At 39.8% G+C, this 27,889-nt stretch overlaps 1 protein-coding gene across 1 annotated transcript in view; it reads left to right on the top strand.

Moving 5' to 3' along the window:
• The window catches only part of LOC120833991 (CUB and sushi domain-containing protein 1-like), a 276,934-nt gene that overhangs the window by 178,062 nt on the left and 70,983 nt on the right, over positions 1-27,889 (top strand). The window contains exons 15-28 of the mRNA XM_078085041.1: positions 2,805-2,945; positions 5,450-5,571; positions 5,834-5,906; positions 7,107-7,245; positions 7,941-8,128; positions 8,310-8,498; positions 11,465-11,581; positions 11,749-11,964; positions 12,304-12,492; positions 15,674-15,843; positions 21,265-21,421; positions 23,649-23,840; positions 27,001-27,127; positions 27,611-27,822. Of these exons, the coding sequence (XP_077941167.1) occupies positions 2,805-2,945; positions 5,450-5,571; positions 5,834-5,906; positions 7,107-7,245; positions 7,941-8,128; positions 8,310-8,498; positions 11,465-11,581; positions 11,749-11,964; positions 12,304-12,492; positions 15,674-15,843; positions 21,265-21,421; positions 23,649-23,840; positions 27,001-27,127; positions 27,611-27,822 (2,232 nt within the window). The remainder of the gene's footprint in view (positions 1-2,804; positions 2,946-5,449; positions 5,572-5,833; positions 5,907-7,106; positions 7,246-7,940; positions 8,129-8,309; positions 8,499-11,464; positions 11,582-11,748; positions 11,965-12,303; positions 12,493-15,673; positions 15,844-21,264; positions 21,422-23,648; positions 23,841-27,000; positions 27,128-27,610; positions 27,823-27,889) is intronic.

Raw genomic sequence — 27,889 nt, 5'->3', positions numbered from 1 at the left:
ATATATATATATATATATATATATTGATTAATTGGCATATTTTGAAATTCTCTCCTTTTGTCACACATTGACATGTAAAACTTTTCCACCATTGTTATCTACACAATTGCTGTTATGAAGTCAATCTTGTCACACACTGCCCCAACGCTTTAGTCCTAAAGGAAAAATAAATCTTGCATCCTAATGTAATGTGACAAAGGTTCCTCTGCATAATAAAACCATTTGTCTTGTCAAATCACCAAGGAGTTTATGTGACCTCGCCATTCAAGACTTTGATCCCCGCATAATAGGAGAATGAAATCAAACAAATGCCAAAAGTGAACAAGCAATAATCCATAAATCAACTGGGAAACTAAACAATAAGAAATCAGCTGAAGCTGAGTTATCATTTTAAATAGTTTCTAAAAGGTTAACATAATCGGAAAGCCATCGTTGTCGTCTAATAAATGACCACGTTGTGATAGACTGTTACAAAATGCATCTCCGTGAACCCCTCCTCTTAAATAAGTAAGTGTGTGACCATTCACTCTTTCAGCTATTGTTGCGTTGTTTTTCTTTCACTAAGATGTGCCAGAGCTTTTGGTTTGCTGAAGAACGAGGTGAATGGCGCTTTGAAACTCGGTCGCCATGTTATTATATTCTATGAACGAATTCCTTAATTAAGGAGGAAATAAAAACATATTTCTGTAGGAGTTGCTAAAGAGACCCTGGCTGGGTTGCCACACAACTTTTCTTTGCACCTTTTTAGAATTTTCAGTATTATTTTCAAAAAGTTGTGCATTCCAAACGATGTGTTCTAAATAATTAGACTAGGAGTAATCTGAAACCGTGTTGATACGATTTATCTTATTATCAATATCCAGTACTGTCATCTTTTGACTTTGAAAGGATCTTGCTGTATCTGATGACACATTGTACAAGCCTTTAAATATAGATTTTAAAGTAAAAAGTATAAATCCTGTTAGTGCCAATGGAATATTGATGCAATGACCAAAAAAAGTAGCTTAACTTTTCATTGCAACAGCAAGTGTATAAACACTATCACTCTGTATGCACATGGATTACCACGACTGGATTTAAAGACTATCAGACTATGAAAAAAACATGATTGCAGATGCCACAGGGCCAGTTCAAGCATCACTGAGCCCACAGAGATAGTTGATTTCTGGAGAGTGACCTTTTCAAATGTAATCATTGAACGGACCAGAACACAAGACACCACTTCAAACCATTTGCTCGGTGGGTAGATGGCCCTGCGTGGACGAGCACATGACATATTGGGTGGCAGAAGCCAAAATGAATATCACCAGGGCTCCTTCTCCCACCTGTAAAACACTGCAGGTGTTTTTTGAGGATTCACAGTTCACTGCTGCAGCACCGATCTGTTTCACTCCTTGTGGGCCATCAGCAACAAGGCAGTGGACTGAAACTGTGCATGCCAGTTGCTCATCAGCATCAGTTGACATTTACAATTGCTTATCACACTCAAACTACAATTCCAATGGCATTAAGTGAGACAGTAAAATGGTCTTTTTCATCCCAAATGTCTCTCACTAATGCATGATCATTACGGCGCTGCTGCTGGAGGGTTAATCTGTTTATTTCTACCTGCTAAAAGCTACTGGCTGCGACGATTGATTTCTCAAACAACCAACTCAGCCACCCTCTGTTCATGGGTCTTATCAGCATTGCTGGGGATGGCACTTCTCTCCTCGTGCATTATGTTTACTCCGTATCTCACCGATAACAGCCTGCTGGGCTCTGTACCCCTCATGGGTTATATTCGATCACTACTGGATTTGTTGCTGCTGTTTGGATCATTTGGGAGCTCCCTCAAGAGCAGAGTGTATTCTGCCAAAAAGTGTATAGTTAAAGTAAATGATACTATCCTGTGGCACGGATGTCTGGTGTGGTTACAGCTGCGCAGACCAGTGGGGGATGCGTAGTGGCCACATGGGTCCGTAAATGGCTATAGAGCGTGGCCTTGATGCTACAGCATATCTATAACATTACAGCCAGATTCAGCCATTCATTACAACCCCTAAGGGGTTTGATCAGCCTGATCTCAAAAACCTGTTCGTAAAAATGTATACTAAAATCTTGAACATACAAATTCGTAGTGATACATACTAAATAAATACGGACTGCAACTGATGACGTCACCCTATTCAAAGTGAATGGGGACCTGCACCCCGTAAACACACTTTGTGAAGTCTAACGATGTAAAATAAACGTGGTGTGATTGCATTTTTAACGAGAATGTTAAATTGTAAGAATACAATACCAACCCTAACCCCCTCAAAAAATCCAACATGGCGGAGAGACGTTCACTCAAGAATCCAACATGGTCCGCCATGTTGTTCACTCAAGGGGCGTGGTTAACCACCGCCAGTTCGTATGTATTGTTACGAATTTGTATGTTTAAGATTTTCGTATACATTTTTACGAACAGGTTTTGGAGATCACGTTGGTTTGATTGGTATTTTAAACAATAACACCGTTACTGCCATGGTGACAAGATTATGAGTATGTACGTTGGTGACATTTTTCCTCAAAACAACACACAAAAACCACATCAAGCTGTGCTACCTTTACCAAGAGTCTTGACACCTAATTACTTTTTTTCTAACACTAATAATATATAATACCTCTCCTGAGGTCTCTCGGGGTGTTTTATTTATCCCTTTTTATAGGAGCCCTTCACTTTCCAAGTACGTCCTTGGCCTAATGTTATTCAGACACAATTAGATAAGAAACAGAAAAACATGTCTCTAAAAGATTGTTTAAACTCTGTACTACTTTAGGCCTGTCTGAGCCAACAACCTTTGGGACGTTCTCGGGAAAAGATGTCCCATCGCAGATCGCCTCGAATGGACACATCATGAGACTGGAATTTCAATCGGATCACTCTAATACTGGAAAAGGATTCAATATCAGCTACACAAGTATGTGCTCCCTGCCCACCTGTCTGCGTCTGTCTGTTGATGAGATGTAGTGACATGAGAAAGATGTCAGCTCTTTTGGGACAGTCACAACAGTTTGTGACTGTGTAAGATCACATTGTAAGAAAGAAATACTTGTTTAATATGTGATGCAGCAGCAATATACACTATGTTTTGAATTAGAAAAGATATTCTTACTCTCTCTTGAAGCACCCGTCTTCTCGTTTTTTGTGTGTTGTTGTTTTTTGTGTTGTTTTTCTTGATAGATCCCTCTTTGTATGTCTTACTCATGCTATACTTAGTTAAAGCTGTCACATTTTTAGCTTTGAATCTGACTACTGAACCCTGTATATGTGCCTGCTCCAAGCTGAACGAGTGCTGCATGACTGACTCTGATTTATTCTCTCTTAATTTCATGTAGTTTTGCTCCATTTCCCAGACTGCCTCCCCCATGACCTTGTCTCTGACTTTCCTTTAAAGAGTTATATTTGACTGGTAAAAGTTATAAAAATGATATTTTTTTTCTGTTCAGCGCCACAGAATAAAAAGTCCTTCCTCTAATCCTAGTGCAAACAATTTAATCCCTAATCCTAACACGGATTAAATGCACCATTGGAAGCAAAATATGCCAATAGAGTCCTTTTCACTGACAAACATTCATCTACTGAGAGTCTCTTGATACCCCCCTTTGCATATATAGGTTTCGGGATGTGTTTATTGTCAAAAGATGTTCATGAAAAACATAATTACTGTGGACGAATACCCATTTTTCAAGACAATGTTTCATTTTAAGTAATATATTTTATTGACAAAACAATTGGAGAATATAGTTGGAATTTGTCATAGACATTAACATTGGGAAAACCGATAATACATGTTTAGTTTATTACCTTAACGTTACATGTTAACTGGATTCCATTTGAGTTAATGTATACCACATCAAAATATTTACTTATTTGTAATAACAGCAAAGTAACTCATTAGAAACTAAGAAAACGTCTCACTGCACCCCATTGAAATCACACAATACCAGTAAAAAGGCACACCTTGCTATGACCTCAGGATGGACCATCTTGACTCTTGATTTCCAATATATTGCTGTCAAAGTTATTTGTAATTTCATTATTTTTCTCTCTCTCTCTCTCTCTGTCCCGACACTGTCATCACATCTCTGCCAGGAGAATCACACACAGTCAACTACAGGTTTTTTAGGGAGCTCGAGATGCTGACGCAGAGTGCAGGAAATGCAAGGCACTCATTAATACAAAAACAGCACACAAAATAGTTCAATCACATTGAAAACAATTACACAAAGCTGACCCAATCTCCTAAAGTATTGTCTGGTAAGGGCTTTATACTGTCATCGACTGTGCCTGCGGCGCATTGCTTACTCCTGGCTCACTTCTTTGAAAAGGGGCCCACTGGTGATGACGGTCAGATGCGGTCGGACACAGTGGAAGGAAACCGCACAGTGCATTTCTCTGCGTAAAACAGTTCTGTTACTGTTGTTTTAGACAGTGTGTCAGGCTAACCAAACTACACACAGAGCGGATTGCATCTCAGCCACCTGGTTGCTGCTCTGCGGCAAGATGCACAGTTAGTACGTGTCTCGTTTGATGGGCACCAACCTCATGTGAGTCCTCACACCTACGCCAGTGAGAGCGCATCTGTCAAGTTGTTCTATTTCAGCCTTACAATATGGCCTTTGTAGACGTACCTGGCGGAGATCTGCACTCAACTAAAGGCCTTTGTTTGTTACTCTTCATCCCTTATTTTCAAAACCATCATATCGATCTCCATTGTTCACTCAGACTTCTGTTGTTTTGCTTGTCCACTCACACACGAACTGTATCAAGATATGTCCATCTGCCTGCACACATGCGCTGCATGTACTATGTGTGAGGATTCTTTGCATATGGCACCTTCCTCAATTGCTCTTATTTTTTCCCCTCCGTCTTTATTTTTCTCTGTCTACTCTCATTTTCTTCCCATCAGTAGCTAATCAACCTGAGGCATGACCAATCACTGCGAGTGTGCTCTGGGTGGGATCAGGTTAATCTCTGAAATGGGGCTGATATAAGCTAAACATGACAGGGTTGAATCCACGTGAAGATAAATTCTTTCCCTATATTTCCATATCAGTAGCGATGTCACATTTACTGGCAGTGATTCCATCCCCCCACCCCCCAAAAACATTTCCTCCTCGATTTTTTGAATTTCACGGTATTCAAATACATCGAAACACCTTGTTGTTCAAATGATCAAATGAGCACATGTATTCTGAACCACTTCAACAATTAACACAATAAAATATAATAAAATATCAATGCTATTGTCAGTAGGCACAATGGGTTGTTTTTCTCTTTTCTTTATCTGTTAAATTTTCTCTGTTCTTGGTTAGTTACAAAGAAATTAAGCTTTGTTTTCAGGTTATTTTGGTTTTCTTACCGTCTGTTTAGCCCTTTGGCTGCCATTTTAACTTTTCTCTCGTTGTTATTTCTCTGAAGCATTTGGACAGAATGAATGTCATGACCCAGGAGTTCCTGTCAATGGTCAAAGGTATGGTGACCAATTCCAGCTCGGCAGCTCTGTGGCTTTTCGCTGCGATCAAGGATTCATTAGGACACAGGTAAAAAATGGATATCTGCTTGATCTACCATAATGGGGCATCTACACAAAATACATTTATTTATTACAAGTGATAACATTAGTAGCATGTTTGTAATAGCATTTGTAGTAAAAAACACACAAAATCACAAAATCAAAGGATTCCTCCCTTGTTCCTTGTTTGTCTCGGTATAAATACTTCTTTTTATGTTTATTTATTTTCAGTCGTGTTGTTTTTGTCTTCCTTTATCTTACCATGTCTAAGTAACATGTCGTGTTTTTAGGGGTCTGATCAGGTCACTTGCATCATCCAGGATGGAAATGTCGTTTGGTCTGCGGCTGTACCTCGCTGTGAAGGTAAGCATGAATACAGACAGTTTACATTCCTTCTCTCATTGCTTTAGTCTGCAGTCTGCCCGCATGTATTCCATCTTATATCTTTCACCTTAACATCAATAATCTTAAATGGAATTGGCAGAAGTTCTCCTGAAATACAGGGTGATGCATTTATTACATGCAGAATCCCATATTCAGAGATGTAGATATGTAGTAGGTGTCATAACAGGAGGGTAGTGAACAGTTATTTCAGCACTTTTTGCCGGGGAGAATGTATATTACTTTTGTGTGGCTCCTCCATCTTGACTGTATTGACCAAATCACAATTACAAATGTTGGCTGTTGTTAACAAATGGAATGGAGGAGACGATCTAATTGAATAGAGCTGTCACCTCATTACCTCATATGAAATATAATAATATGAAATGTGGGAAAACATGATTCCTCCCATTGGACAAGGAAGGATAATAATGTTTTGTTTCTTGAATGACTTCCTCTTGTAAATACCATCTATGAGTACCACAACTTCAGTGTGCACAAAGCAGGTACAAGAAAATTAATTTTCTTTAGCTTGCTGAAAATCTGGAGTTATGTTAGCAATCAGAAAGATGAAGGCATCTTTAGGCAACTTTAGAACGGAGGAAGCGTGAGTGTGAAATAAGAGGTATGCAAATGACATATTGAAGAAAGAGCACTCGATAATGAAAAGATCATGAATTACAGGCCTAAAGTTGTTATGAAAGATGTTACAGTAGCTTAATTTGAGTGCTAAACAGGTCAGACCAAAACATAAATGAAAAGAAAAAGGGGTTAGGCATTTTATTAGTCTTTATCCTAAACTAAACTTTTCAATTCATTCTTGAATACCTGCCAGCTATGTGCAGTTCTTTGAGTGACGAGCGAATGGAGAGCAGTTTTATGGCATCATATAATTCATGAATATTCTTGATTTGATCAGTTCTAATTCTATAATTATTTTAGCCCTTTTTCCAATATGAACAACTCAAATGTGTTTACTGTAGCACAAAATTGCTCCACTATTTTCTGAAGGTAAATGTGTTGGTATAAACTCTATACATATAGAAACTGTTACAGTGCTAACCCAAATTGTAAAACTATCAATCTCGAAACTTGATGTGACATGAGCGTTTTGCTCATGCAAGAATACTGTTAAAGTGATTAATCTGCTCCCCCTGTGGTTGTGTGTTTATTTCCCCGTAGCTCCGTGTGGAGGACACCTCACAGCTCCTACTGGGGTTCTTCTGTCCCCGGGTTGGCCCTCGTTTTACAAAGATTCGCTGAACTGCCAGTGGGTGATTGAAGCGCAGCCAGACCACGCTGTGAAAATACACTTTGACAGGTCAGTGAGTGGGTTCTGTGGGCGTAGAGAGGTTGGTTTGAGTTTGCTCATCAGTTACTCAGAATACCCGTCACATCGTTATAAGTCGAATAACACGGCCGGTCTGTTTTTTTACACTTGTGTCCGACGGCCATTTGAATATTGAGTCAGTCTTTTCATTGGTCGGTCGTTCAGAAACATGTTCAGGTTTTCATGTGCGAATAAAGTTGTTGAGATAATGCTGCAGTAAATAATTGATGCTGTTTTTTTGCACAACACACATGCAGTGTAGCCTGAAATTGCTAAAGCTCATATTTGTCTTTTGGGGAATTGACGTAACGGCCAAATTATCTTCATCGAGGCGGGTCATTCATAATTTGCATTGTGTGTAAATATCTTGTCCTGTGGCTAGTTAACAGTCCACATGGCTGGTTAGATCAGTATGCTATTCTTAGTGGTTTGCAACTCTTTGTTTTCTATCCAGGAAGGGTAGTCAATTGCACTCGTGTGATATTTTCCGAATGACGGTCTCAAGGAACGAGTTGGTTCCCGAGTGCCTTTCAGACACAACTGTTGGTGTTGCAGGCAGAAAGTGTTTTTCAGATAGTTAGTTTTACAAGGTCAAGTTATTTTCAATTTACAGGTAGAATGTGAATCAATGTGAATCGCTTTTTCTACTTGCTTCTTTTTTCGTTGCTGCTTGTGCGTCTGTCTAGGTTCCAGACTGAGGTTAATTATGACACACTGGAGATCAGGGACGGCCCCTCGGTCTCTTCCCCCCTCGTCGGTGAATACCACGGCACCCAAGCACCTCATTTCCTGATTTCCACATCCAACGTCCTGTTCCTGTTGTTCACCACGGACAACAGCCGCTCTGCAGCGGGCTTCAGCATCAGATATGAAAGTAAGGCCGATTGACTGACTGATAGAAATGTTTGTTAGACACAAGATTGAATTACCTGCAGGTACTCATACGCAACACAATTGTTTTGTGAAGACAAGCTTAGAAGGTGTAATTATGCACACACGAGCGCGCACAATTTCACCCTCTTGACTTGTGGTATTTTTCTTGTGTGATTCCTCAGGTGTGAAAATGGAGTCAGACTCTTGTCTTGATCCTGGGATTCCGGTCAACGGTCGGCGCCACAGCACAAACTTTTTTATCGGCTCCCGTGTCTCTTTTACATGTGATCTAGGATACACACTAAGCGATCAGGAGCCGATTGTTTGCGAGCACATTCATCAGTGGAGTCACGCTCTTCCAAGCTGCGATGGTGAGATTCTTTTCTTTCTTTTGTATTAACCCACTTGATGAAGACCTTTATTAGGTGGAAACCTGGTGAATGCTAAAACGTGATGGACTCAAATGAAACGCTAAAGTTTTATTTAAAAGTAAAAACAGTCTTCTCGCTTCATTGAGCTGAGTTGCTGACTAAGAATGTAAAATGCCGCACTGCTGTTCTGCTCTGACTCTGAGTCACCTCGTACACTGATCCCAAAGACAAGACATGAGGCAGTGAGAAATCACCAAGGCTTATATTTTACAATGACCGGGCCGAATCAGTGGCCAGCGCCGCAGCTGCTTCCTGTTCACTGTGAACACTAAACCACTATTTGCAATTCTGTTTTTACAAAGCACTAGTCGTGTGTTTATCGTGTTGTGGGATAAGTAGGAAACCTGACCAGGACGGTCCCCTCTTCATGTAAACAAAAACAAAAGAGGAGTGCGCAGAGTGACGAGGCTGAAAGACAGTTGACAGCAGAGAGCGAGGTCATCGAGAGAGCTCAAGGAGATGCAGGTGTTCCTATAAGCACCGTCATTTCCAGGCTCCTGCATTTTATTCCATTTCATTAGATGTAACCTGAATGCGGTAATTAATTAATGCATTACAATGCATCCGCACTCCCAAAAACACCCTAACAGAATGTTTCAAGTCGGACATCGAGCCTCAGTGAAATCATGCGGGTCAACAAGCACGACGGAAACAGATGCTCCGCGGCCGTCGCAGGCCTTCTCCTGCAGCATTTGCCCACGCTATCATGGGAGATTCACACACAGCATCTGATTCATTCTGCCAATTACGGAGGAATCCAATTTGTAAGCCAAAGTCGGGATGTCTCAACATGGGAGTGAGTTCATACCGAAGCAATCCATCTCACGGACTCAACCACGTAACATAAGCAGTTTTTAAATGGCCACAGTGACATTTTCAATTTTCAGCCAGTCGTGCCATCTCACCAGGCAGCTGTTACATAACGAGACACACTATTTCAGAACCGCGCTTTAGTAAAGCGGTGTGTAAGCCTTGAGGAGAATATAATAAATCATAGTTTGCTTTTAGATTAGATGAGCAGAATTATGTGTGAAATGTGTTTTACCAATACTGAATTTATGATTTATCAGTCTTTACCTTTTCTGTTTATTACCTGTTAATAATTTCACATGGTTAGTTCACTTGATTTGGTGGGAAGAAGCACAAGCAGACACGGAGAAACCTAGTTAAATCCACTGGAAAGAACTCAGACATTAATTTAATGGATAAAGAAAGCCATCTTTAAAAACTCCCACAACAGTACTCAAAGCATTTTATACACGCACATGGACACATTAATGACAATAATCTTATTTACAGTACAGTCTCAGAGGCACAGTTAATATCTTAACTGTCCTATACCTGAGCAAAAGACAGGCCGTGTCCACCATATCGACTGCATTATGCAGCAACCAACATTCCTTATTTTGACAAGACTTTGTATGTGAGGAAAACAAAATGACATATAGTTCTCCCGCGGGCGGGCAGCTATCGTTCCCTTTCTGTAATGCCACAGTGTCTATTGGACCCAAACCGCTCGTCTTATTCCTGCAGGTCAGCTAAATCATCAAACAGATAATACAGAACACCGGCTTCTCCTTTAGGAGAATATTGAAGGAGTGCAGTGATATTTCAAAGCTTGCAGCTTGGTGACAGGACAACAACTTGTTAGAAGTGACCAAAGTCACAGCGTCCCCTTCAGTGAAAATATTTTTAGTATTTACTTTAATCCTGTCTATCTTTCTACATCTGCTTTCTATATGCACTTTGTCTATTGCCTCTGCTCTCAACCTTGAAAGCCGGCCTCATTTTGATTTGATTTCTCCGTCAAATATTAGTCATGAATCGTTCTTCTTTCTGTCTTTTCTTTTACTTTCTCTTGCATTTTTTCAGCCTTCACTTTCTTACACACACACACACACACACACACACACACACACACACACACACACACACACACACACACACACACACACACACACACACACACACACACACACACACACAAACACACACACACTATCAGACTCGATATTCTCAGACATAGATCATTGGCATACTCTGATGTTTTCACCCTCAAAAGCAGAAGTTACAGTGTGGGCACAAAGAGGGGCACACGTCCATGACAGAGGTTACGTAGACGGTGTCCTTGGATTGGCTGAATCCTGATGGGAGCGAGAAGAAGAAGTCGTTGCAACCCGCACAAGACTGCTAGTCAAATAGATATTTGGAATCACGTCAACTCAAGCTCTGTTAATGTAATGGAAATGGGTGGAAGGACATTGATAGACAGAGAGAGAGGGTGGAGAGGCAGAGACACAGCGTTTCTCTATTCCACACACTGGAATGCTTGTACCAACACACATGTACACACTTTGTACATACGTGTATATATATATGTATATGTATGTATATGTATATATATATATATATATATATATATATAAATAAATATATATATATATATATATATATATATATATATATATATATATAATAATGCACTGCAAGCCCTCATTGTGTTCACAACTTGCAGGTTTAAAGTAAATGAGGATGAAAGCATAAAGTACATTTGATTTTTATTATGTTAATATCTGTGAAAGACTTTTTCTTTTCTATAGAGCCCATACTGACATCATCTTTTTCATATTTTTTTATCATCAAAATTAGATTTTAAAATGTGCAGGTCTCCTGTGTGAAAATGAAAAAAAGATTGAATGTGGCTCAATTACAGTTTAACTATGGTAGGACATTAAGAGCAAATTAATTCATCTTTTTTGGGATCACATTTTGTGATAATATCTTAACTGTAGTCGATATATGTTTTGATTGTAATTACATTGTATTAACCATTTATCAATAGTAAATTTGTCTCCTTTTCTTTTTCACCCTTCTCTTTCTGTCTCTTTCTCATTATCTCAATACAGCCCTTTGTGGAGGATATGTTTACGGTAAAACGGGAACAATTCTGTCCCCTGGCTTTCCTGACTTTTACCCCAATTCTCTTAACTGCACCTGGACTATAGAGGTGTCTCATGGCAAAGGTGAGAACACACACATACAGCCATTTGCTTTGCAATTACACTCAATACATTGGTGGATATATGAGTGAGTTTCTTGGTTCCATTTATGTTTCTTTGACTAACTGTTTATCTGTCCATACATCAATCCAACCATCTGTTCACTTGTCCATTCATCCATGGATTTCTAGGAGTCCATCTGGTTTTCCACACATTCCATCTGGAGGAGAACCATGACTACCTTTCCATCACTGAGGACAGCAACTTCCAGGTTCCAGTAGCTCGACTCACCGGCTCAGTGCTGCCCCCTAGTGTCAGAGCGGGGCTCTATGGAAACTTCAGCGCCCAGCTACGTTTCATATCCGATTTTTCCATGAGTTATGAAGGATTTAATATGACTTTTTCTGGTAATAAACCGACTTTAGTTCACATAGATTTTGCACGCAGAAAATCAACCTAAAAGCTTTCTTACTCTGTTAAACGTTTAGACCTAACCTGCCCTTTTAGCCAGACGTCAAGCCTGATGCACTGAACAACAAATCAGTCTTCAGTCTTATATTGTATATCAATGTATTGTATGTGTGAAATGTATTCATTTTTATGGTGATTCATGTTCCGATCACTATCACTGAACGTTGCCTTTGCTAACCTGTAATGGGAAATAACACAGTTGAACTTTATGCTTGGCGAAAACTACTGTTCCTCCCCCCGACCATCACTATTATTTATGTCTCCTGGATGCATAGAATACGACTTAGAGCCTTGTGAGGATCCTGGCGTACCGGCGTACAGCAGGAGAACGGGATTTAGGTTTCGAGTTGGCGACTCGTTGGCCTTCTCTTGTTTCACTGGCTACCGACTGGAGGGGGAGAGCAAGATAACTTGTTTGGGAGGAGGTCGACGAGTCTGGAGTAACATACTGCCAAGATGTATAGGTAAGACAGACTTGTGTCTCAGTAAAAATGAAAAATAATTTCACTGCTTAAAAAACATTCAGGCTATGGTCATATAGTATGGGTGTCCATATTGTGAGCATTACAATAGGCGTCGTCGTGGCGCAGGGGTTAGAGAAGGTCGAGGCTGCCCCATGTTCCATGTCGAAGTGTCCCTGAGCAAGACACCTAACCCCTAGTTGCTCCCCGGGCAAAATGTGAAAAAGCCATGGGTTTAAAGTGTTATGTAAGTCGCTTAGGATAAAAGCGTCTGCTAAATGACCTGTAATGTAATTACATAGTCGTGGACCATTCCTTACACAACATTGTTTTATATGATGTTTAAACAAGCATTTCAGATGTGTTTATTCTGTCAATTCGCATAGCTTTAAAAGGCACTTCCATATGTGCAAATGTCCATTTATGAAAAACTTTTTCACCATAGAAATTAACCTAAAGTATCAGCATTGTCTTGGTTGTAATTTACCAGTATTTTACTGCTGACACAAAGTTAATTCCCTATTATTTGACAGGTTGTATTTTGCAAGTATTTGATGAGTTTCAGTGTTTCCTTAGATCCTGCTCGTAAATAATACCCTGACTGCTGAATATTTTCAAGCCCCCCCCCCAAAAAAGACCAGAACTTGAATGCAAATCTAGCAGCGGGCAACATTCTCTTGGTTCCTCTCTCCCTCTCTTTGAGGGACATTTTCTTTCTGTCAGCGTCTTCTCACCCTCTGTATTTAGACACTCCTTTGGTAGATAATTAGGGCATTAGCTGCTATATAAAGTATAAATACTGTATATTATTATGTTGGTGCCCTTTTGCCTTTTTATTTTTTTTTACCCCATTTTCTACCTTAGTTAATATGCTATCTAGTCTTATTTTCCACCTCTCTTCATTCCTTTCTTCTCCCCCATTCACTAACCTACACTCTAAAAAATGTCACCGTAAATTAACGGTATTTTACTGGCGGCAAGGACGCCAGGAATTTACCGTTATTTTACGGTATAATACCGAAAATGGTTTTTACACTATGTTACCGTAAAATGGATTACTGTATGTTACCGTAAACTAATTTTACTGTGAATTAACTGTACTGGCAGTCGACGCTAGTAACTTACTGTTTTATTTACAGTGCCCTACCGTAATTTACGGTATGTTGTCGTATATTGGATTACAGTTTCTTACCATACGATTACTGTTTTTGTGTTATAAATACCAGAATGTTACCGTATATTTTTGCATTTAATTCCCCACAAATTAAAAAAAGACAACCAAACTCATTTCGGTCATAGTGGTTGGAGTTTATTAGATGCCTTTAAGACAAAAATGTTAGGCATTTGTAACCAAGATCAAAACATAAAATATGCCACATGTATACAATAATAAAAATGAATCATAAAATTATTAGGAACAAGGTAAACTAACTGCAACAATACGCTGTGGAACACTTTCAATTGACCGCAGCAAACGGCTGGCGTCCTTAATCCAGTGCCTCTGTAAAAGAAACCAAAATAAAATATTTAGAAACACTGTCATTAGTAAAATATTAAAATAAAAACAAAGTTGAGGAAGACAACAAGATGTAAGGAAGGAGAATGTACATCGTGCCAGGCAAATAACACTTACCAACGTTACTTGGAGAGACGAGGCAATGAGAAACTCCTCCGATGTTGAACTGCACTGACAGGCGTTCTGGATGAACTGAGATTACGCGTCTGATGTCACGTTCAGGAGGAGTCGGTCACGATTAACACTCAAATGACTTTTAGGCAATGAACACTTATAATAATAATAATAATAATAATACTGAATAATACAAATATTTATAATCTTTACATTCCGACTACTGAAACAACAGCGAAGGCGGCACATGCGATAGGGAGGGTGTGCTGTGCAGCACAAGGTTGCCGGTTCGAATCCTGGCTGCTACCTGTGCCAAGTTGAAGTGTCCCTGAGCCTAAACCCCCAATTACTCCACATAAAATTATGTCAAACCATGGGCGTTTTGGATAAAAGTGACAGCTGCATATATAGTAATGTCCTGTAAATCAGAGTCATCATCGTATCTCATGAGATACTATCTCATTTTAATGACTTACAGGACCTGTTTTTCAGTGGCTGACATGGGCTTGGATACATTAACCTACAAAAGATGTAGATGCATTGTGATTCACTGCACTTGTATGTTTAGTTCCACCACTTCATAAAATATATGTAACATGCAGTTGAATTACGGTAGCTGCTATTATTGTAAATTGACAGCTTTAACTGTTAATTCATGACATTGGCCGGTAATTTACAAACAAGGGATGGAAATTTAACTGTATGTTACAGTTATTATGACATACTGTAAGATACCGTTAGAAATGCACCGTAAATTTACAGCAATTTGTTACAGTGTGTATATTATCCTACGCACTCAACCTATTCTGCTGTTCTCACATTCACAATGTTTTCTGAAGATTTGCCGGTTTTGCACTTTTGAATGTATGCTTCGTATCTAAGGCCTTTTTCTCCTTCTAAAGCTACACAACCTTTATTCACATGTTTTTATCTTTTCCGATTTGATAAACACAGCATCTGTTTCTCAGTGAGCGTATCAATGTTCCACTTCCGTCTCTTGTCTGTCTCATTACCTCCATGTGCTCCTTCTCCCGTCGTGGTGGTCCTCCTCAGGAGTTAAAAGCCTGCCTTTCTCCTGTCCCCATTTACATAGGACAAAACTCGATTTGCACTGAGTACCACTTATTTAAATTCCTAAACTTTGATGGGCTCGGCACCTGCTAGATAATTCTGTATCATTTCTATGAAACACTTTTTCTTTCAGTTATCCAGCCGTGCTTTTATGCAAATATTATTATACAAATTATTCTTTTTATATCATTTTTTCTTCTCTTTTGGCTGGTCACCCTTGTCTTGTCTTGAACGTGCTTTGAAGCTATTTTAGACTATATGAGTTCTTGTCATTATCGTTATTATTGCCATGCCTAAGGTCTGCTGTTACAGTATGCTGTTTCTGTGATTTTCAGAAATTGTCACGTGGCTCCTCTCCTCTGTTTTAAACATTTTTTTTGTAACAATAACACCACCCAGACGTTCTGACTGCCATACGATTATTAGGTGTAAATGCTATGATCCTGATCTAAACACTTCCCCTATTTCACTCTTTTACTGTAGCGGAGTGTGGAGCTTCATCGGAAGGACCAGAAGGCGTACTGCTCTCTCCGAACTTCCCCTCCAACTACGATAACAACCATGAGTGCATCTACCACATCACGACCGGAAAGGGCAAAGGAATCAGCCTGAAAGCTGAGAGCTTCTTATTGCAAGACGGAGACTATCTCAAGGTATCCTCACACACACACACGCACGTAAATATGACAACGCTATTCCCAATCCAGTGGTAACAAAATCCATAAATTACAAATTCACAGACTTATTCAACATATACACAGGATAACAGTCATAATAAAAAGCTGTCTATATGTAAAGCACATATTTAGTTGAACAGATTATGTGTTTGATTTATTACCAAATGTGGTGAAAAGAAAAAAAAATAATTGCGTCGCGGATGTAGGTATCATCACAAACACAGTAAAATAATTGGGATGAAAAGCGAAACACCAGGGTTTGTTGTTGGGACCACACATTTAAAGATATATGCATCTGTCATGTCTCTAGCCGTGTACAACACGTTTCCATCAGGCAGTAGATTACATGAGTCCAACCGTCTTGCTGTTTTTATAATGACGTAATTTGCCATCTTGGCTTTAGATAACAGTGTACGAAAGTCTTTAAATCACAAAGAAAAGGAGGATTTAGCAGAGAAGGCAATTAAAAAAAAGTGAGTTCATCTCTAAATTTGCCCACATTCTTGGAGCATTTTTTTCTAAATTCCAGTATTTGTTACGTTTCATTGAAATTCTTGGGAGTATTTATTTTTATATAACAGAGGTATTGAAGAGTACAGCCAACCTGTAGCGTGTTTCTTTCATGGTTGAAGCCACAGAGCTCTCAGAATGCTATAATAGCCATGAAGGGGCTCGCTAAAAAGCCCAGTGCTAATCAAGAGGTTCAGAAACCTGCACGATGCCAGAACAATTTGAACACCTATTTCAGAGAGCTTTCCAGGCTTCCATCAGAAAGGAAACGAGAATGCATCAGTTACACAAGTCAATTTCTTGGTTACGTTTCAGGTGGAAAGAGTATTAACAATTTGTACTCAAGTACAAGTACTGTTACATTGCTTAAAGTACTAGTAAAAGTACTAGTGTTAAAAAAAATACTTAAGTAAAAGTACAAAGTACTCTTCTCAAAAACTACTCTGAGTACAAATTACTTTTTAAAGGATGGATGTTTTATTGCATTGTCAATAGCAGACATTCAATGTAAACGTGCAAACGGCAAAAGAAATCTAACAATAAAACGCTGCAAGAGAAAAATGCGGCAATCCCAAAAACGACCAGAGCACACCCGACCCAAATAATGATAATGAAATTCGTTGCCAACGCTTCTAATAATCAAATTTGATTGATTTCATTTATTCGTTGTTGCAGCCCTACTCAATAGCGACTTTTGATTTGAAAAGTAGCGAAGTAGATTACATGGTGTAAATTGTACTCAAGTATGAGTAAAATTACACACTTGAAGAAAATACTCATAAAAGTACAAGTACCCAAAAAATCTACTTAATTACAGTAACATGAGTATTTGTAATTCGTTACTTCCACCCCTGCATTTCCGAGCCCAAACTCTGTCAATGCATTCCTCTCAGCCTAAGCTAACAATAAATGTTAAAACAGTCATTGCGTATATATCTGATGTGATAAACATTGTTGTAAGAATCGGTAACCCCCCCTGCAGGCGTTTATTACCCATGTTCTATATTAGTGCTGATGGTGCTCCTGCTGCAATGGCCATCCACGGCTGAATGAACACATGGTAAACAAATGTACAAAGGAATCCACTCAGCCTCTGTTAACCCTCTCACAAACCCTCTAAAGTGTTTTATTGTTGCATCTAAAGATTTACCTTGGCTTGCATCCACTTTTATTCAGGGTGATATGTGGTAAAAAGAAGTAAAAAGAAAATGCTAAAAATGAAAATAAAGATTTTAGAAGACCTCCTCTCAACAAAAAAAGACAATAAATAAAAGAAAAACATTTTAAAAAAACGCAATAATACATAGTCTACAATCATTAGATTGTATACAAAAAAAGAGGGTTTTAAATTTGAAATCATGAATTGTTGAATATGATACCGTATATATATTCATCACTATACCTTTATTATCTGTCAATATTTGTTGGGTGATGGTGTAATCAGTGGACCCAAATAATAATGCCGAGGCATTCAAGCCCGGCGGCGGGATGAGCCAGAAATATTGGTTGAGCCAGAACGAAACATGAGCACATTGGCTCTCAAATACAACAGACTGGGGGAAGAAACAGAGGAGCAGACAGGAAACCTAACTACATTGGTGTTGGTAGCTTGTTAACTCAAAGCTGAGAAAAAGGAAAGAACGTATAACATTTATGAACACGCAAGTCTGATGAATATTTATGTCACATACTAAAATCCTAACCACTTTCCTGAAGAGTGGTGTAAAACCGCTTGTACGCCTGCTTGTGTTTGAGTGTCGGTCAGGAGCAGCTCTATGATCGGTTTTACAGTCTCCATACCGTCCTGCAGACATTGTCTGAAACCTTTTCCGCTTACAATGTCTCCTAGCAGTATTAGGCCCGAGGGCACGGTCAAACCAGTACGTGGTGCGAGTGTTTTATCAGCGTGAGGCCGAGAGCATCGGCTGAGCTCCTCTGTGAGTATTGGCAAGCTTCTGTCTGACTTTCAGAGAGGTGTCAGTGCATTGTAAATGGGGGAAATGTTCCCAGTGGGATATTTATACTGTTAAGACGCATCCCCTTGAATGGAAAGGAAAGTGACATCAACGTGATTATATATTGCTTGTGTTGTAAATTCCTATAAAACCTTCAAAAAAGGCATGAGGAGAATCTTCAACACTACTTTGAAAACCACTTGGGGGAAAGGGATGGAAAAACCAAGACTGGGGAGCAGTGCTCCTTTCATATTATGACTGTGTTTTGGCATTTGACATAGTATTTACTGTAATGAATTGATTCGTTATGAGAAAATAACAGAAACAGAGAAATAGAATTCAGAGAAAGACTTGAGATCACAAAAGTTAATGACGATGCACTGGATGGTAACACAGCAATCAGAATGTCTTTGGAGGCCTCCGGACTGATTGCAAGAATGACAAAAAACGTTCACCATAGGGCACACAACATTGTCAAACAATTGGCTTCAGTGTGGCTTCAATAAATAAACTTTTTTAATACCATGATGAATGACAAGTATCTGTTTCTCTATTGGCTATTGGTAGTTTTTCCCTGGCCCTTATTTTGTTGACTTGACCAAATCTACTCAGATGTATTCCGGCCCCGAGGAAACAAGGAAGGGTGAGACAGAAACCAAGAAAGAGTGTGCAGAAATTGTACAACGAAAAAAAGAGACTGAGCGATTACAGAGAAAGGGGGAGGGGGGTGCAGGGGGGCAAATGGTGACATGTTGATTTATGAGCTGCAGGGCTTTTCATTAACCATACTGAGTTTTACTGATACACAGAGAGGAGGAGGGAGAGATTGAGAGAAAGCAATAGAGAAACATAGTTTGAGAGAGAGGTAAAGAGAGAGAGAGAGAGAGAGAGAGACACAGGCAGACAAACACAGCCAGCTGGCTAATTGGGGGAGACTGACTGACATAATTTGAGTGTGTAAGGAATAGGGATGGAACACTAGGTGTAGGGTAGTAATGCAACATATATCATTGCTATTTGCTTTTTGCCTTTAAAATCACAGTATCCTTTCCCATGTTTCTGTCTTACTGTAGCTCCACCAGATGAGGTCTCTCCTCTGACAGGCAGTTTGAGTGAAAAAGAACACTACATTGTCTCAGCTCATTTGTCTTTGCCATCGCGGCACCATATCTGTCAACACCAGTCTGTGGAAATGTCCCAGGCTATCAAGTATTATACAAGGACAGTTCACATTTCTACCCCAGCTGTGAGACAGCAGTATGATCCTCCTCCCGCGCTGCAGTTAAAAAGTTAAAAAGTAGGCCGCATTTATTTAACTACTGCGCCTCTATTGTCCACATCGCAACTGCAATCAGAGGTATTTGATACATTGCAGGAGAGAATGGGTCTCAGTATCACAGACATTAGTCCAACCTCTTCTGCTGTAGAGGATATTAGTGTAGTGCTCCCGCAATGGCATGTAACCAAAGGCTAAGTTGCAGCCTTCAGTTCTCGGGCCTTTGAACAGATGACCCCTGTTTTCTCCCCATCGATCCGCTCCTGCCTAGTTATTACTTGTTATTTGGGTGTGTCTCCAGGCCCTGGAGTTTGGTAAACCCTGCGATAAAAATACTGTATTTATTTTCATTCTGCGATTTGGTTGGTTTTGCTAGATCAATGTCAGGCTTACTTAAGACTTAGGGTGTGTGGCTAAGATCTGCTTTGCTTTTTTTTCTCTTCACAGCGGTGGCCATCCAAGCACAAATAAATAAGCATAAATCATACAGCTTGTAGTGGGTGAGCTGTGGCCTTCCATGCCGAATACACTGGCCTTGGCCGTGGTCATGTGTTTCTAGACCTGCCAAATATGGTCATTGACACCATTGAGTGTCTCTTTAAATTGGTAAATGGTGGGTTGTTGACAACTGGTGACATCTGAAACACACGTAGTTAATTAGTTGACATCGGTAAGGCCGGAAAAAGGGCAGCATCCTTTTGTATGTTGTTTCACGAAAAAGGCTTTTGTGGCTTTGGAAAATGAACCCAATCCAGGATGTGTCTCCCATATTGAAACACCAAATTAAGTCATCCCCTGTTCTTTGGGTTTCACCATAACATCCTTGCATGGACACATAATCAAATCGGTCTAGTATAATTTGTTGGGAGACGATTGACTGTGGTAAGGGGAGGAGGCAAAGCCACACCACAGTTCAACCAGTATGTCATTGACAGACCTGGTGCCGTTTGTGCTTCCATAGTCCATTCAGCAGAAGCGATTCCCGTAGTGAAATACCTCACTCTGTGATCAAAGAACCAGGGATTAGGTTAAATAAACCAGCGTTTCTATGTTGTACTACATCTAATCGATCTTGTCTTTACTTGCACCAAAGGCCATTTAATACGCATGGCAGCATTTTAAACAGTCACACACACCCTGTTTTTTTACATCACGGCTTAACTTAACCGATTCATATATCCACTATTAACCTCCTTCAGCGTTTTCAATAGATTTCTCCCTGAAATTGTATGAAAATCTTGATGGTTCAACATAAAACTGGTAGGCTACATAAGGTTGCAATAGCGCCCTTTAGCAACTTTCAATATGATTGCTTTGTGCTGCTTTCCAAGGTCCACACTGATGCAAAACAAAGCAAAGTATATATATTTCCTGAAGCACAGGGAGTTTTTTTCTCACTTGAGTTGCTCGGCATCTGGATGACTCACTGTTCACTGATGCAGAGTAGATGCACCAGTGTCAGTACACCAGTACCTTGCAATTTTGGTTTCAGGACAAACTCTGTTTTGTGGTGTTCTTTTTTGCCAGACCAGGTGAGCGATGCACTGTTCATCTGTGCTCTTTCACACTCGTATTCATTAAATTCCCAGCATAAACCTCTAAAAACACTTGATATATGCTCATTAATGTTCTGTGTTCCTGTGCTTTGATTGACAGATGTATGATGGAGAAAACACTTCTTCCCGTCTTCTTGGCAACTTTACCAATGATAACATGATGGGTCCTGTCATCAATAGTACGTCCAATCGCCTCTGGCTTGAGTTCAACAGCAACGCCTCTGGAACCAATCAAGGCTTTCGCCTCACATACACAAGTGAGTTGTTTTTCCGGTTTAGCAGTGCAGCCAATTTAATTCTGCTTAGTTTATCACTCAAAATAATTTTATTGATAATGTTGTTCCCATGCATGGTCTGAAAATGCTTGGTAAGTGTCAGCCGTGTCACTTTTATTTTTTTCATTCAAGGTGTTGGGAAGTCTTTAAGCAACCAAAATCTGCGCTGTGCGATGACGATCATTAAGTTGCACAGCAGTAAATATTATTTTCTATACCTAACATTACTGCCATGGTTTGCTTAGGTTTGGCTGAAGAAAGAAAGCGACCCCCCCCCCCCCCCTCTCCCAGACATGCACACACATAGACATAGTTTTACACATTCTGACAAACACAGACAAACAGTAATTTCCTAGATTTTAAGTAGCTCATCATGAAGGTCCTTGTAAGGAGATGTTTTTAATTGAAAACTAGAGTGGTCGTGATTGTGTTAGATTGCACTCATGAATATATCCTCCATCTGTCCTGCGCCTCAGTCAAGTGATTCTTGAGTGCTACATACAAGAACAAAATAGGAGATATGTACTACTAAACTCTAGAGGCTTGTCTTTCTTCGTCAGCAAATTGCCAAGCTATTTCTTTCCTTTCTCACAGGCGTAAGAAAAATATCACCAATACCTTTTTCTAAGAAATCTCACTTGAAGGCCAAAGTGCAACAGTAGTTTTACAAGCATCCAGAAGAAATGAATTAATTTAATAAATGCTTGAGAGACACACACGCACACATGCGCATTTTAATGGCTTCAAAGTGTCTGTTATGAAGGCAGGACCAGCTGCTGTGTAAGTCAAAGAGGCCATTAGTGACGCATTTATCTATACGTCATTAAAAGAAGAGGACAAAGTGACACATCTGGAGTGGCAGAGTGACTGGACAGAGGGACAAGCGGATGAAGGGAGATGGTATATGGATACTAGAAGTATGCTATGTATGTCAATTAAACCATTAGACAGCCGTTAGCCTGTAAGTCATGGCCATGGAGAGACAAGAGAGATTGATACAAGGTGTATCCAGGAGGAAGGAGATAGAAGCATAGCGTGCAATAAACTAGGGTCAAGGACTTGAGTAAAACTGCCTTTATACTACACCACTTGACCGAGTAATTGAGTGAAAGGTTCAAACATCTGCTCAAGACATTGACGAGAGACTATGACAGAGATATGCAACTGTTTTACTGAAATAGATCCGGGAAGGGATGGAGAGTTGTAGGCACAGCTCACAAAGCTGTGGGTAGTAATCAATGTTATTACCAGGTTGTTATACATTTTGCGCCTTGATTATGTTCTTAAAAACCCGATGGGAGTATTGCTCTCTCATTTAATACATTACACACCAGTCAAGATAGAGGAGATGGCCGGTATTTTACCAAAGGATCAAGCGACAGACTCTGCCAAGAAGACATTACACAGCACCTTTTATCTTTACACAAAATTTAAATATCACCCTAATTTGTTTTTTTCATTAGATAAATATCTTCTGAGGGACAAAATATTTTTACGTTCTGAGCTGTGACTTGGTCCAGGGTACATTCAATCTTCTGTAAATGACACAATCTGCTGTGTAGATGTTATAATACTTTGTTATGTTTTTGTGGAATTCTGTACAATAAACAGAGCCAGACATGTTAAAAAACGTTGTGAAAGAGATCGTTCCAGGTCATCGTCCATTACATAGAAACTTTTCTGATCGACAATACGTATAATTTGTTTTTGACATTGCTGTGTCTTTGTTTATCCATTTGTCTTTGAGGCGGGAAACTTTTCTCTTTGTTATCTTTAAAACACAGCGTGTTCGTTCAAGTGTAAAATGTATTTGTGGTTTTGATTATCACTTGTTTTTCCAGAGTTTCATGTGGAAACCAAATTTTCAGTCCAGAAATATACTTGGTGTTACTGCTCACTACACATAATTATGTCTTTCAGAAAGGGGAGAAACCCACACAGTTGTTTTTTCGTATTATTGAAAGAGGCATAAAGGTATAATCAGTTGAAATGGCTTGGCTTTTACTGCAGCTGTTGCGTCGTGTTTCAACATTAAATGTGTCAAAGAATTTGTGAAATTTGTGCAGGAAGAAATGAGAAGAGTATAATTAACTTGAATCGTTTTGTCCAAAACTGCTTATTTATGCAATGTTGTCTTACTGCATGGACAGGAAGAAGTAATCTGCATGCGGGTGCACGCCTGTGTGTCTGTTTCTGCGTCTGACTTTAGGTTTTGACCTGGTACGCTGCGAGGAACCAGGTGTCCCTGGTTATGGCTATAAGATCCAAGACGACGGCCATTTTGCCAACACTTTTGTCCTGTACTCCTGCAACCCTGGATACAGTCTCCATGGCACCAGCACCCTGACCTGTCTTAGCGGGGACCGACGTGTCTGGGACAAACCGCTTCCTTCCTGTATCGGTTAGTATAAAATGCTTGAATAATTCAGAGCTGCTATATTGTAATTATTAACCTTACTAATTCTAATATAGCACGGGGGGGAAGCAGCAGTTGATGGTACTTATGTATGTCTGTTTCCAAGCTTCAGCAAGAGCATTGGGATTGAGACGAAAGAGTGAGTGATCAAGTGATTGAGTCAATAGACTGGAATGCTTGGAAAAGGAAACATAGCGACTGAGTCAACATATTATGGGAAGAACTCATTGGTGCCACTGATTCAGATTTGTTTAAAAAAGTTTTTTAAAAAGCTTGTTTGATCCATCAAACTGTGCAAACAAAATCTTCCGAGCAAGGTCAGCAGTATTTTAGTGCACCAGGCACTGTGCATTTTAAAGATGGCATGCTTAAGGTTCAAACATAGAGGAAGACTGTCTGAATTACACTGTGAAACATGTATAATGTGAGCACATCTACATTTTCTTCTACCTTGAAATTGTGCACAGTATCTTATAAAAAGGACTTTGACGGAAGCATTAGCTTTCTTTTCTATCTCAAGTGTGCACAATAAATGGAATATTCTATCATCAGACACTTTATTCACATGACAGAAAATAAAACCAGCCGTATAAAGTAAATTGATTTATTTGAATAGAAGGGTGTCTCTTTAGAAAGAGTGGACGACGAGGTCTGGAGTGAAAATGCTCTCATGTGCATTTTTCTGTCTGCATCTGACTCACAAAGTTCTAATAATGAATTCCACTGCAATGCATTTTTTATGTCAATGTAGTAAAGTTGGGCCAATAATTTCCCTTGGAGTAATTTGACGTAGTAATTCAAGCTGCCAAATTGTACACACACAAGAACTCTAGGATTACAAATGTTGAACTTCGATATGACATACTGCTAATTGTAACACCTTAATGTTTTGATTGTCATCGACTTCACAAAACAGACAGCTTATTCAATATTAATGTCCATAAAACACATTAAACCATTAAAAGCTTGTTTGATACAAGTGTTTGTTTGTATCAAATTCATATTAATGTAGTATTGAAAGAAAGGAAAATGATTCGAGCTCAAAGGAGAGATGAGAGCTAATCGGATGATCAGCCACCCGTCTATCTGCTAATCTAAATCCCTGCAAGTTCATTGCAAGAAAGACATGTTTCACATTTGCCGCATCTCAAACATATTTAAATATATCCCTGGTTTTAAATTAGATTAGCTGCTAGAAGGCAGATTTATCACAGTTGGTACGCGATAAGGTTGGAAATAAATGTGCCAAACAATTCCGGTGCTTTGACATGGTTCTCCTATGGACCTGTGAAGGGAGTTGTGTTTCAGCTACACTACGAACAACTGGATACTCTGTGTCCTTATTGTGATTGCGTAGCAACCCGTGGTGCAAGAAGTATTGTTTCTATTGTTGTTGGCAAGCTTTCGAATCCCTAAGAGAATTTACCAATTTAATTTCATCCACAATTTCTGGTTGTTCATAGATATTTCTTATATTCCTTTAAAAATGGAAGTCATTTCCCTGTAAGTGTTTCTACCTTGTTGAGTGGAAACAGGCACTTGGCATGAGTTTGTTTGTAATTCCCTACTGCAGTCAAGCCCTGTGTCTTTTTAACCTGCCAGCACACCTGCGCTCTCTAAGTTGGGACAAGGCCTGATGTGGTTGCTAAGGGCAACTAAGAACAATGTGTGTTCATAGGTGTGTGTGTGTGTGTGTGTGTGTGTGTGTGTGTGAGTCCATTTATGTCAGTATGGGAATGCCAGTGAGAATCCATTTTTGGTTGGATGTGTGTAAATCTCAGTGTGTGTCTGTGTGTGCGCGCACGCTCCTCTGTGTGTCTCTGCAGTCAGTCATTAATTTGTAGCTTCTCTGTCGCTGTCTTATTTCAGGTAAGCCGGCAACCAGGAGAATACTCGCTGGCGGAGCCCTGGGCGAACTCCCTCTATAGCTACCTGTCTTCCACCTCTGTTTGCCTACTGGGGTGTTGCTCTTTCTGCCTCTCTGACTGTCTCTTTTGCTGTTTGTCTGGCTCGGCCGCATATCTCCATGTACTAGCATGCCGATGACGAGATGCTTTTGCCTCAGGCTGCCTCTCTGTCTCTCTCTCTCTCTCTCTCTCTCTGTCTCTCTCTCTCTTTCTTTCTGACTGTCTGTCTGTCTGTCTCTCACTCTCTCAAGGGTTTACTACCTCTGACACTTTTTGACGTTATTCCGTTCTCTATTCATGCAGTTAACCCGGCTTGTAAACCTCCTCTTGTATATGTGCATGCCTCGTAATCTCTTTCTCTTTCTGTGCTGGTAAATGGAAGTTGTCATTGGCTCAGGACTACAAAATAATACCCTCTCTCTCTCTCTCTCATGTGCTCCTTCCCCTCTCTACCTCTACCTAATATATGCTATTCATAATCATATGTGTATTTGTTTAAATGCAGAAGGGTTTTTGAGTATGTTTTTGAGCTGGTGTGACATTGTGTCACCATTTGCTATTCCTTTGTGTTTGTGTGTGGATGTGAGTGTGTATCTCGAGTGCAACAGTGGATAATTGTTTGGGCATTGTGGATGGCAGACCACTCAAACACACAATGCGCACACCGACATAAACCCGTTGTGTGTACAAAACTGTTTTTGAGTTCGCAGCGATCTGCCGGCTCAGTGGGTTACCGAACACCACCAAGATGAATTCAAATCTGCTCCCGGCCTTTGCCCTGCTTCTCCCATCTACCCTGTTCTCGCCACTGAAAACTATACAAAAATAACACAAAAAGCTCCCTCCCTCATATGCATTGAACAGATTTGTTTTTCTGAACTTTGAACACTGCTGGGAGATCCCCAAGGGAACACAATCATCAAGGTTATTCAACCAACTATGAAACAGTATACCCGCAGCTTGTATAATTCAAGGTTAATTTAGTGATTCAAGTTCTTTTTTTTTTCACCTGATATTAATTTAACTCAAACTTCACACCGTAGGCTGATTTACTGGGGAATCGAGAAACTGCCTCTTTAGACATTAACAACGATGGTTATTAAGTTGTATAGAAGACCAACGCAATGTTACAAAGATTCTGATTGGATTGAGAGTTTTCTACGCACTCAAATAAAAGCGGGAACTATAAATTATAAGTTTCCCAGTGACAATTGTTCCTCTGTCTCGTGTCTTTTTAGCGGAGTGTGGGGGTCACCTGACTGGAGCAGTGTCTGGACGGATTCTGTCTCCAGGGTATCCGGCTCCATACGAAAACAACCTCCACTGCACCTGGACTATAGAGGCAGACACGGGCAAAACCATCAGGTAATCAGCTGCATACTGGAGCTACTTTAAATATCTCACTGGCCTGCAGTTTTTATTTTCATTGAAGAAAACCAGCCCAAACTAAAGTGTGCATACAGCAATAGGCCTGTGTAACAATTATCTACAGAATTGTTTTACTCTGGCAAAGATACACTTCTGATACACGCCTGCCCGGTCCACCCTGCATGGACTATAGAGGCAGACACTCAAAAGACTGTCATGTTAAGATATATTAACTAATTATAGATAAATGTTCACTCTGAGGGCCCTGCTGTGTAGAGGAGTACACCACATTAGTCATTATGCCACCATCTTGTTTCAGGTTTGTGCTAATGCTGACTCTGCTCTGTCAGTGTGTGTGTGTGTGTGTGTTTGTGTGCTATTTTAATTTGTCTATTCTCCGGCCTGCTTCATTTGATTTAATAGTTGACTTGATAATACTGGTATTGGATCTTCGATCTCATGTATGATCTATTTTTTCAGTCTCCACTTCATCGTCTTTGACACTGAGGTTGGCCACGACATTCTGAGAGTTTGGGATGGTCCATCTGGACCATCAGACGGGGGGATCCTGTTGAAAGAATGGTCAGGCCCAGCCTTACCTGAGGATATCCACTCAACGTTCAACATACTCACTCTGCAGTTTGATTCAGATTATTTTATCAGCAAGCAAGGGTTTTCCATACAGTTTTCCAGTAAGTCGACATATCTATAATTCTGAATGAATACACCTGTTTCTTAACTTAATCATCAACTTAGAAT

The sequence above is a fragment of the Gasterosteus aculeatus genome, chromosome 12 (assembly GCF_964276395.1).
Source record: "Gasterosteus aculeatus chromosome 12, fGasAcu3.hap1.1, whole genome shotgun sequence".
In the NCBI taxonomy this organism is placed as follows: Eukaryota; Metazoa; Chordata; class Actinopteri; order Perciformes; family Gasterosteidae; genus Gasterosteus; species Gasterosteus aculeatus.
The sequence above is the reverse complement of the archived record's forward strand: the minus strand, read 5'-3'. Positions and strand labels throughout refer to the sequence as shown.